This window comes from Artemia sp. Qi Xiang Cuo, chromosome 8 (assembly GCF_049724085.1).
Source record: "Artemia sp. Qi Xiang Cuo chromosome 8, ASM4972408v1, whole genome shotgun sequence".
Classification (NCBI taxonomy): Eukaryota; Metazoa; Arthropoda; class Branchiopoda; order Anostraca; family Artemiidae; genus Artemia; species Artemia sp. Qi Xiang Cuo.
In genome coordinates, this window is record NC_142801.1 from 26,468,270 (window position 1) to 26,480,071 (window position 11,802).

The 11,802-nt window shown below is 33.8% G+C and overlaps 1 protein-coding gene across 3 annotated transcripts; it reads left to right on the forward strand.

Moving 5' to 3' along the window:
- Positions 1-2,714: 2,714 nt before the first annotated feature.
- LOC148949285 (uncharacterized) lies at positions 2,715-11,046 on the forward strand. 3 transcript variants are annotated; one of them, XM_089092910.1, is made up of 3 exons: positions 2,715-3,231; positions 8,895-9,438; positions 10,356-11,046. In XM_089092910.1, exons 1-3 carry the CDS (start codon positions 2,974-2,976, stop codon positions 10,394-10,396), a joined length of 843 nt encoding a protein of 280 aa, XP_088949036.1. In that variant the 5' UTR covers positions 2,715-2,973; the 3' UTR covers positions 10,397-11,046. The 3 variants fall into 3 exon arrangements, with proteins under 3 accessions (XP_088949036.1, XP_088949038.1, XP_088949037.1); XM_089092912.1 differs by having other exon boundaries at positions 8,895-9,180; XM_089092911.1 differs by lacking the exon at positions 2,715-3,231 and adding an exon at positions 4,782-4,937.
- Positions 11,047-11,802: the final 756 nt, after the last annotated feature.

Here is an 11,802-nt window from a genome sequence, read left to right on the forward strand (position 1 = left end):
AAAACACCCTTCACAGAAAATACCCCCTCCCCCCCCCGCGGAAAATACCCCCCACGGCCGGTTGGTCACCAATCACTTTCGACTTATAAAAAAGAACTAGAACTCTCAATTTCTGATCTAATGAGTACGCTCCGAAGTTTCTGTGACAATGAGGTGAAGTAGTGGATGAGGAAAGGACAGTCTCTCTCTTATGCGAAATAAATTCTGCTCATTTTGGGGTTTAATATTACTCTTTAATTTCATGATAACAGCGTAGACCAGAAATATTCCTAGAAATCATGAGGGAGTCGATATCTGTTTTACGTTTTTATGTATTTTTTAAAGATTCTTTTGTACCCCCCCCCTGAAAAAATCCCCCTCCCAAACAAAAACCCTGGTTACGGCGCTGTGGATTGTTTATCAATTTCTACCTCCACCCTCCCCTCGTCTCTCCCTTAGAACTAATTATGTATTTACCTTATGGCTCAATGAGAACTGGGATGTTTGGCATTAAAATGTACACTCTCAGGCATCTCCCTCCCTCCCTAGCTACAAAACAATCAGAGAACCCTATTGTAGAAGTTTAAGCGCCTTCTGTAATTTGTCCATTGCTTACAGATAGTGTTTGTTTTTGGGAAACATACGGACATTTTTCGCAGAGGAGTTTTCTTCTGGAAGGGGGATTTTTGGAGGGAATTTTCTGTGGGGAGAAAGTTATGGGGAATAGTTTCCTTTCAGCGGGGATAAGTTTTCCACGAAGGGGTATTTCCCGTGGGGTATTTTCCATGGGGGGAGGGGGGTTATACCCTGCTGGGGGTATGTTGTGGCGGGTATTTTCCGGGGAGATAAGTGCCTAGAATCCTGGTGGCTGGCGTTTATCCCCAGAAAAATACACCCCCGGAAAATACCCCCGTGGAAAATACTCCCCGAAAAATACACCGCGAGGAAAATACCCTCCCGGCGAAAAACATCACCCGCGGAAAGTACCCCCCGGAAAATACCAGGTCCACGTGACTGGTTGGTCTCAAATCACTTTGGAGTTAAAAGAAAAAAGGACTAGAACTCTCAATTTCTGATCTAATGAGCACACTCCAAAGTTTCTGCGACCATGAGGTGAAGGTTTGGATTAGGAGAGGGCAGTCCGCCTTCTATACGGAATAGATTCTGCTTATTTTGGGGTTTATTGTTACAATTTACTTTCATTTAACAGCGTAGACCAGAAATATTCCCAGACATCATAAGGGAGTAGATAACAGTTTCACATTTTTAAGGAGTTTTTTTAAGTTTCTTTTGTACCTCCCCCCACCCCAAAAAATACCCCCTTCCAAACAAAATACTTATGTACGACCCTAGGGATTTTACATCAATTTTTACCTCACCCTCTCCTCGTCTGTCCCTTAGAGCTCAATTGGAGCTGGGATGTTTTGACATTAAATGCACCCTTTGAGGTATCCCCCTCCTTCCTTAACTTTTTGCTGGGGAGTTTCCTGAAGGAGGGAGAACTTTCAAAAGAAATCTAAACCTTCCTAAGCTTGTTGGTGGCATAGGTTTTTAGCTTAATTTTGATGATTTTTGGCCTATATTTATTTTTTCTAGTTTTTTCCTCTTCTTTTATTCTTAATTTGGCGCCCCACTACTGCCAACAATAGCAGAACTTCATATGGAATTCTTTTCAACAAAAATTGAATTGCGGTTTTCTTTAGTTTTTAAGATACTTGTGATGTAAAAATTCCTCCTTTTCCCTTTCATTAACACTTCTCAACTAAACTAAAAAAAAAACACAACTCAAATAAAATTCTCAATTTCCTAAGCCTTATTTTCCATAGGGGGGGGGGGTATTTTCTGTGGGAGGTATTTTCCGTGGGGGATATTTTCTGGGGGGGGGGGTAAATGCCTAGAATCGAATTTAGTATGCACTTTCATGTACAGGTTGTTTTTAGGTTATTTGGTAAATTGAGTATTTTCCTTTAAGACCATGCCATATTAAGGCTAATAAATTTTAGATACATGTCTAAAAGGGGAAAAACAGCTTTTGCTGTTCTCACTTCCTTTCGGGAAATTTTTGTCTATCTTCACTGAAAAGAAATTGCTTTCCATCTTCGTCATTTAGAAAATGAGTTTATCAGGTTTTGAATAATCCTTCAATAATTTAAATAAACTATGGAATTTTGACTAAACTTTCGCAATGAACTGCTCCAAGCTACCCACCTTTGACGTTTGTTGTTAACGTCAATGTATAACCGGCTTCATACTATTGCATCATACAGTAGATTTACCGTAACAAAATTGAAATGGCTACTTCCTCTGAAACCCACTTTTTAATGAGCAATCTCATGGCAACCATGGTTTAAAAAGGTACTTAAATTACTTTTTACAAAGGCGCTTCCATGGTTCAAAAAGGTTCTTGGATCTTTTTACACAATTTAAAAAAACAAAGTTTTTCCGAGGAAAGTAAAGAGCGACGTGTAAACTTTGGAAGTAGGTTTTCCGGGTTGAAACCTATAATTAAATTCTTAAGTATCTGTCAAAAGTCCATTTCCTACATAAAGCCCATTTCCTTGATGACTATACTAATTCTGAATATTTTCTAGAATTCTTAGAAGTTGACATATTAAAATAGAGCAATGCTGTCAAATGTCCCGATGTGTATCTGCATGTTGTGTTGAACATAAGCTATCAATTTAGATTACTTGAATCAGTTCGAATTCTGCTTCTGTTTTCGTCAAAGCTTTTACAAAGTGGTGCAGCAGTTTTTGCCGGAGAGGTTTACAGTTCTTACCATTTCAATCTGCGGTTGTTACATATCAAGTTAATATTTTCGTTTGAGGCCTATTACCTACATTGTCGTCGTAAGTTTCTTAACCTTCCAATTTTGTTAAAATTCATCTTTTTCAACTGTAATTGTGGCGTAGAGACTATCCGCTGAAAACCGTTTTGGCTCGTGCACAATTGTGTTATCGATATGTGCTAAAAAACTTCATCGTTTGACGTCGGATGTTGAGAATTGTTGCTGTTTGCATCGTCAAAGATTCCAGGTTCCAGTTCCATGTTCCAGCTTTAGTTCCAGGTTCCAGCTTTAGTTCCGCGTTCCAGCTTCAGTTCCAGGTTCCAGCTTCAGTTCCAGGTTTCAGCTTCATTTCCAGGATCCAACTTCAGTTCCAGGTTCCAACTTCAGTTCCAAGTTCCAGGCTCCCGCTCCAGATTCCAGTTTTTGAAAAAAAAAAAGTGAACGTAAAAGGACAATTTACGAAAGTAAGTTATGCATTTTAAGTTTGCACGTGAGTAGGAAATTTGTTAGGAGTGTTGAATAACGATTTTGCCTTGTTTTTACAGCGTTGACTTTTTTTGTTTTTAATACAGCGTTGATTAATTTGTTTTTCATTTTTTTTTCTTGTTTAAAATGAGCGCAATTCCAATTTTAGATCTTTCAGATCCTGGATTCGATAAAGATATTGCTGCATCCTTTTTGAAGGAAACAAAAAATAAAGATTTAAATGGCCTTTAAAATTTTGATTCTTCGAGTCGGGATTATAATCCTACTTCAATCGTAAAATTTCTGACTACTGTGGGTAATTTAATTGCCAAAGAAAGTGCCACTATAAGAAGTAGTGTAAATATGGGGGATAATTATGGGGATGATATAACAGATACACTTATTGAGGATAAGAGCAACAAGGAGAATTTGAATCAAAGAGTAATTGACTCAGTAATGGATCCCCTGGAAAATATTCCAGTTCTTGAAAATGCAAAATTTATGAAACCTTTTTTTAGCCAATTAAGAAGGGTGAAAACACTGCTTGGCTGATCAGACTCGCAGGTGATAGATGCTGTACCACTTAGAGTAACAGGGCCATTACTTAATTTTTTTGAAGATAGAGATTCCTCAAATATTATGAATTTAGAAGAACTTCAAAAGGAAATGACGCAGGCGTATTTACCAGGAAAGACAGCTGGAAAGAAATTCAAAGATTTAGCTGAATAAAGGCAATCATCCAATGAAACAGTGTATCGGTTTTATAAGAGGGTAGAGATTGCCACAAAATCGTATCGATCTGGGTATGGAAGATTAGTAGGTTTTTCTGATAGCATATGCCTGGATTGTTTTATTGAAGGCTCGAGACTAAATATTAAGAGATATTTATTAGAATACCATAATAATTATGATTCTGTTTATGAAGCGTATAAGAAAGCACAGCGTTTTGAAGCTATTGAAAACCCAATTGGTGAAGAAAAGCAGGAATTTTTCAGCAACTGCAGATGCTGAATTTCGTTGGACAGGACAGAATGAAGAACTCCGTCAGAACTGGCCTGACATAAAACGTGACTAGGGGAAGAGGTAGATTTTTTTTTAGTACAGGATGTAGGGGTCAGATTAGGAATTTAGGCAGACATTAGTAGGGAGCGAAGTTATACTTAGCTTGGCGCTATATGCCATTGGTAGGGAGAACGTAGTCCCAGAGTCCCAAGTTCAAGGTCACGGGGGAAAACCCAGAAATGTTTTTGTCAACAGAGGGGAGACCTTGGGAAAAACCTTAGTTATATAACATGTTTGTGGATTATTTAAGATTTTGGGAAAACCTAACTAGTTTCTCAACAAGGGAAAGACCTTGGGGAAATTTATACCTTCGATACGGGGTCATCACTGAAGTACTATGTAACATGGGGAAAACCCAATTACTTAACTTGTTTGTCGGTTTTGCAAGGTTTTTGGGAAAATTTCTATTGAGTAATAGCTATTGTGACTGGTTAATTTTTTCTTGATATAAAACCGAGACAATGGGGAAACCCATGACCTTCTGAAATGTACATATAAGGTGAGAAATCAATAATCATATGAAAATAACCTATATAAAGTGGGATATAGAGCTATTGACAGTATCACTTTTAATAGTGTATATTAAATAAATTAAGTGAATAAAATGTCTGAGAAAGGGAAATGTTGTGATTCTGAAAAAGAGGTGAGTAATGTTTTATTTTTTGCATTATGTTAATTAATATGATTGGAGAGATAACTTTTATCACAAATTTGTGATAAAACACATTTACAAATTATTTAGTTATTATAATGAATAGGTATAGACTTTAAGATTACAAAATATGTCCCAGGGAAAAATTAACCCCCCCCCCTTTACCTTGTCAAATAGGGTAATTTAAAATGTTACTATTTAGAAGTTTCCATGACCTAAACAGTCAAATTATCCCCCCCCTCACAATGGCTATATGTTGCTCAACGACGTTTACCAGTCACTAGTGACTCCCTTTGCCTAAGCTAGTCATAATATCATTAAATGTAGATTCACTATCACCCTATTCAGAGGGGTAGGAGGCCAGTAACCATTTATTGATTGAGAAGGAGGCAAAGTGTTGATTTTATGTAAAATAAAACATGATCATACTGGTACTATTATCTACATTTAATTTACTGAAAGTAAAGTAGCTACTCATATTCAGGGAACGCTAACCCTTTGTCGATTCAGATGGATGCGGGTGGGGGGGGGGTGATCATACATAAATAAAATATAATTATAGTAGTTCCATTATCTATCTACATATACTTACTTTTCTTATGAGTGAATTATTCCAAAAAATGTCCCTGAATGAGGTGCAAATCATTTTTTGTATTCCTCGTTAAACGAAGATTTAATTTTATATAGTTTCACTTTTTATGACATAGTTTATTTAGACTTAATTCCATGTTTTTCCTTCAATAGACAGAATAAAATGTTCAAAGGAGGTCAATTTGGCAAAGAAACTTTTTACGAAATACACTTTAGGTTAGGTTGCTGATCCCACCCGTTCGGGTATATAATAGCAGGATGGAAGCATGCAATGTCTGTGAAAAAAAAACTATTTATTTGTTAACAGTTTTTAAAGCTTTGAAATTAGTTGCAAATCTTAGTTATAAAATTAAAATTTGAAATCCTGGGGAAAAAGCAGAACAAGAAAAGTTTGAGAATATGTGACTAGTTACTGATAATTGCAATTTATTTTCTGTAGGAAAGGGAGGGGGAGGGAATAGAATTGATTGTTGAACTTAACCCACAACCCTCTTTAATGTCCAAATATAGAGCAGAAATTATGTATATGTGCTATCTATCTCCCAAGCGTCTCAATTGTTTTAACCCCATATGTATAAATGGAATCAACTAAGTTGTTTTCTGAATAATTGACAAGTACTAATTTGTTGTATATATTTGCACAATAGGGGAGTAAAGGTAAAGTAACCCAGCTTTACCCACTCACCTAATCTGCAACTGTATAGGTCAAATTATAGAAGTTAATGCATTCTGTCACATTTGTGTTTGTGGATATGAAGCCGGCTTTCTTAGATCTTACATTCAGCGAACTTCTCGAGTGTGTACTGGATAATACGGAAGTACCCTCTACGGCACCGAAGGTTTTTTTATATTTCTTTTTTTAAAGTATCTGGACATACCTTATTTTATGCATAAACAATGTATCACCAGACATCCAAAAATATACTTTGAACAATCCTACAAAACAAATAGTTGAAAAATAACGGCTTGGTAAACAACATTGACAAGATAGCTTTAGTATGTAAAGGGTTAAGATAGGAAATGAGGTTAGTAGCTCAATATTAAATCAGGAGTTAATCAAAGTTGCGCTCTATCATCATTTATATGGTCCATTTTGATACACCTGTGGAAAGCTTCATTTATCTGAATCGCGTTATTAGTAAAGACCTAATAACGTGATGTGCAGTGAAGATCTAAGAAGCAGAATAGTGTCCAGTGATTTTTTGTTCACAAATTGGAAAAAAAAGGTCTGAAAGAACAGGAAGATAAGTCTGCGAACCAAGATTAGAATATTGGAAGCAGGGAAGTACGCAGGGGAGGGGGGCATCAGGGCCCGGCCCCTCCCCTCCCTGAAATCTCACAATTTTTTTCATTTTCCCATAATTTTCGGATTTTTTCTCACAGAATAATGGGTTTGAAGGATTTAGGCCCCCCTGAAACAAATTCCTGCGTACGTGCCTGATTGGAAGCTACAGTGATGACAGTGGTCAAGTAAGGTTTTGAAGCGTGGACGTTCCAAAAAATGAATTAATGAAGATTTGCGAGATATTTCCCAGAGAAACTGCCAACGGATTGTTTTGGGTACCCAACGGACTATCAGTATCTCAAATAGTAGGTTTTAAAAAAGGGGGGTTCAATACCGCTTGCTAGAACCATAATGAGAGAAAGTTCGAGATGGCTAGGGCACGTTCTGCAGACAAAAATTTCAGATTGCCAAAGATTATCCTTGTCGGCCAACCGTCTAGAGTCAAACGAAAAACAGTTTGTCCCCAGTTGGAATGGGAGGATTCATAAGGAAATATTTTAGAGAAAGGGGAAATTTCTGGGAGGGGGTAAAGGATGAGGCTTTGAATAGATTTGGACTGTCTTCTCCTCTCTCTGTAAAAATCAAAAACCTAGTGCGCAATTGGCCCTTTACTGAAAATGAATTATTTTATAAATATTTTTCTTACATACTTATTACAACATTGAAAATAAAAATGAAATTACAGTAAAATAAAATTTAGAAAGTTTGTGCTTTTCAGCAGCTGATATCATTATATATCAAATATTTAGTTTAATCTTATTTTCTTTCCAAAACCGTTCACGAAAAATTCACCACCTTCCGTAATTAAAATTTTTTTTAAGCCTATGGTATCATTGAATCGTCACTGAAAGCGAATTATATTACCAATATTCTCTTTTCCAGTTATTACAGCATCGAAATGAAAATAAAAATTACACTATTCAAATTTTATATATTACAAAAAAAATAATTTTACTTTGTCAATCTTATTTATTTAAATACTCAAATAGAAGGCTTTACCAAAAATAGGGTTTAATACCACTTTCTATGACCATAATGAGAGAAAGGTTGAGATGGCTAGGGTACTTTCTGCAGACGAAGGATGTCAGGTTGTCAAAGATTGTCCTTGTCATCCAACCATCTAGGGTCAAACGAAAAACAGATCGTACTCCGTTGGGATTTGAGGATGTCATAAGGATATATTTAAGAGAAATGGGAACTTAATGGGAGGGGTAAAGAGTGAGGCTTTGAATAGATTGGGGCAGAGGAGAAGAGTACATAAAATGAATAAAAAAAATTTAAAACGAATAGAGATTTAATTATACATGTTAATCAAGATTGAAATGAAAAAATATTACTACATACAAGAGCATGGGTACTCTCTCCTTTCCTCTCTGTAAACGTCTAAAACCTACTACATAATTGGCACTTTACTTAAAATGAGTTACATTACAAATATTTTCTTACTTACTTATTAGAACATTGAAAATAAAAAATTAAATTACAGTAAAATTAAATTTTGAAATGATGTGTTTTTCAGCAGCTGATATCATTATATATCAAATATTTTCTTTCCAAAACCATTCACGACAAGTTTAGTTTCACTATAAGCAAGAATTTAGCTAATGTGTCCTTCCGTAATTGTAAAAATGTAAAGCCTATCGCGTCTTTGGCGATTTATATTACAAATATTCTCTTTTCCAGTTATTACAGCATTGAAATGAAAATAAAAATTACACTATTCAAATTGTATTTATTATAAAAAAAAAGAATTTAACTTTTTCAATCTTATCTATTTAAATAGAATTAAACCTTTAGCCTCATTATAGCATATTAAATGTGTTTAATAGCTTGTAGGAATTAGATATTTTTCCTTGTTCTATAAAATATTACATTCAGATCCCTACTGATATAGTGATTTTAGCCTATTTTGGCACCGCAGGCGTGGACGATTCTAACAGATAACAATCTAAACAAGATCCATGAAATCAGGTTCAACCTGGGTTTTTAGTCTGTTGGAAAAAAAGGGGGTTGTATCTATAACCGATCTGAAGTTCGTTTTCAATATCTCTAACTCTCTCCTACTTTTTCAGAGTCAAATTTCTTCAAAGAAAATAAATCTACAAAACAACGATAATCTACTGGAAGATCTAAGAGCAACTAGAGAAAATCTTAAAACGAACTTTCAACTCAAATGTCATGAAGTAATTCAATTGAAAGAGGAACTTGATCGCTTTCAACAAGTTCCAGAGATCGCCAAAAGAAAAACTCCGGACGAGACTCAAGTTTCTTCAATCAGAGTTGAAACCCAACTCGCAACTGCTCTATCTGAAAGTTCACTATTGAAAAAAGAAACTACTAAGTTAAAAATTGAAAAAAGTACACTTGTAAGTGAAAATGAAAGACTTGACTCAAGAAAAATTTATTGGAAATCTCACATACAACAAGCCTTATTATACATATCTTGCCTTTTAAGCTCAAAAAAGTCTTTAAAAGAGTACATTGCTATGTTGAATATGAAGTATAATCAAATTTTACAAGAGAAAGAAGAAGCTGCTGTAATAGATGAAGAAAAAATGTCATGCCTCAAGTCTTTTGTAGCATATCTCCAAATAAAAACCAGTACATTAGAAACAGGTTAAGAACGTCTTGAACAAGAAGTCAGAGAGAAAACCAGCTCGATCAGTACTTTAGAAAATATGATTATTCATTTGAAAGACAGAGAAAAGAATTCTTTCACGAAATAGATTTTTGTTATCGTGACTTGTTTTAACGCGATTAATTAAATTTTATTTTTACTTATTGAATATTTTAAAACCCTTCGTTATTTATGAAAAAATTCAATTCAAAGGACTTAAAATATAATTTTTTAATGAATATGTTTATACTTTCCCTCTAACAAATACTCTCTAGAACATCCTCTCACTTTGATTTTTTTTTAAAACTATTTTTGATACTTTCGGAATATGAAATGAAAATGATATCAGCATGAAAACCGTATTTTTTTGTATTGTTGTTGTTAAACATGAAAAGAATTTTTTCCGTGTTAGTTTCCTTGTAATCAGCAGTACAATAGTTATTTTAAAATTAATGAATCGAGAAAAACACCTTTTCGCAGAGTGAGGACCACCTTCACTAACCAAGATCAATCTCTAAGGCACATGAAGTAGCAATGAACTCTTATGTAAACGATTAGTCTAGTCTTGAACGTTATTTTCGCAATAATTTAGCCCTAGGACACTCTTGAGACTTAATGAACTCTAAACAAACTTGACAATGATGATTCTTTAAGAAACTTGAAGGACCAACGAAATCTTGAGCAAACAATTTCTCCGACCTTGACTGCTAGTTATATATACATATATATATATATATATATATATATATATATATATATATATATATATATATATATATATATATATATATATATATATATATATATATATATATATATATATATATATATATATATATATATATATGAATTCTCTGATAAAACCAACACTTTAACCAAATAGTTGAAGTAAAAAGAATATTGAATTTTTTTTTAGTTTACAGAAAAATATTAGTGAATGATGTTCGTAATTATTGACAGTGAATTTGTCAATATAGCCAAAGTTGATTGTGGATTGATGTCTGAATGTGCTCTCTTAGTGGTGAATTAAAAATTTAGCGAAGTAGATATTCACCATTGGAATATAAACTATAATTTACATAAATACTCAACTAAGCGATGGTATGCAGCAGTGAAATTCATTAACAAGCAAGGTTGGTATGAATGAACAGTAATGCCATATTCTAGCACTGGAATGATTCAAAATTTTATCTAGAGTGAAATTGCTACAGTGTAGGATTTTATGGGTATTAAAGTTTTATATGTGAAGGGAGAAGTTACCACTGATAAGTTACTGTTGAAGAAGCGTAAGAAGGATATCGTCTTATAAATTTTGAAGACTTCGAATGTCCTAAGTATCCTAATAAAATACATAATCCTGTGAATGAAGTCAGATTTTTTTCTAAATGGATGATGAATAACAAAATAGATATTAATGGAAATCTATGGAAATATACATCATTATATGGAAATATAATGAAATAGATATAATGGAAATTAGGAACTCCAGAAATAATACTCTTAATTTAGATCCTAGTCGATGGATGGAATACTAGTGATGTGAAAACATTCGATTGCTTTTTGTCCATGTTCAATGATATTAACAACATATAATGTTCTATGTGACGTTGTTACATTAAAAATCTTTCTATGCATTATGATATTATGATTCTTTTATTTTTAGAGCTTTTTTAAATGATAATACAACATTATTTTTTCTTCATTAGCAACATTCACATATGCTTTTTTTCGTTCTCTAGCTTTATATCATATGTCAGTTCTTAGGCTGCGGCATTCTTTGGATAGTGACATTTGGACACTGGACAGTGACAAAATCTAAGACATGATCTAAATCAAAGATTAATAGGACAAAAAGATTTATTGTAAATATAAAATGAAAATTTGTCCTTTCTTCCATAATTTTCTTATTTCTGTTCTGAATTTTTCCATTTTTTTGTTTCATAGAAGTAAAACAAAATTTTCTTAAATTCTAATCTTTTCCATAGTAGAGAAAAAAAAGGGTTCTCTCCAATTTTTAATTTTTCCACAGAAGAGGATAAATCTCAACTTCTATTCTGAATTGTTCTATAGGTCATATTTTATCTACACGTCGAAACTGTTACCTGTGTAAAAACAATATAGTGATAGATAATGAAATTGCAGACAAAATAAAAAGGTTCTAATCGTTCAGTGTCATATTCTCTTTGTTCTTGACAGCAAATACGTAAATTTTTATTACACAACTGCTGCCATCTATTCTATTATAGTTATAGATGGCTGCATAACTGACTGTTCTGCTATCTATTCTGCTTCATTTATAGATGGCATAACAGATGATTCTTTTTTAGCTAGGTGACACTATGTTAACGGATTTTATGTTAGGT

Excerpts from the sequence above, each read along its gene's own strand:
- LOC148949285 (XM_089092910.1), top strand. The coding sequence starts at position 2,974 with ATGTTGAGAATTGTTGCTGTTTGCATCGTCAAAGATTCCAGGTTCCAG. Across the intron at positions 3,232-8,894 it reads TAAAAGGACAATTTACGAAA|AGTCAAATTTCTTCAAAGAA; the intron begins GTAAGTTATGCA and ends CTACTTTTTCAG. Across the intron at positions 9,439-10,355 it reads AACCAGTACATTAGAAACAG|TTTACAGAAAAATATTAGTG; the intron begins GTTAAGAACGTC and ends ATTTTTTTTTAG.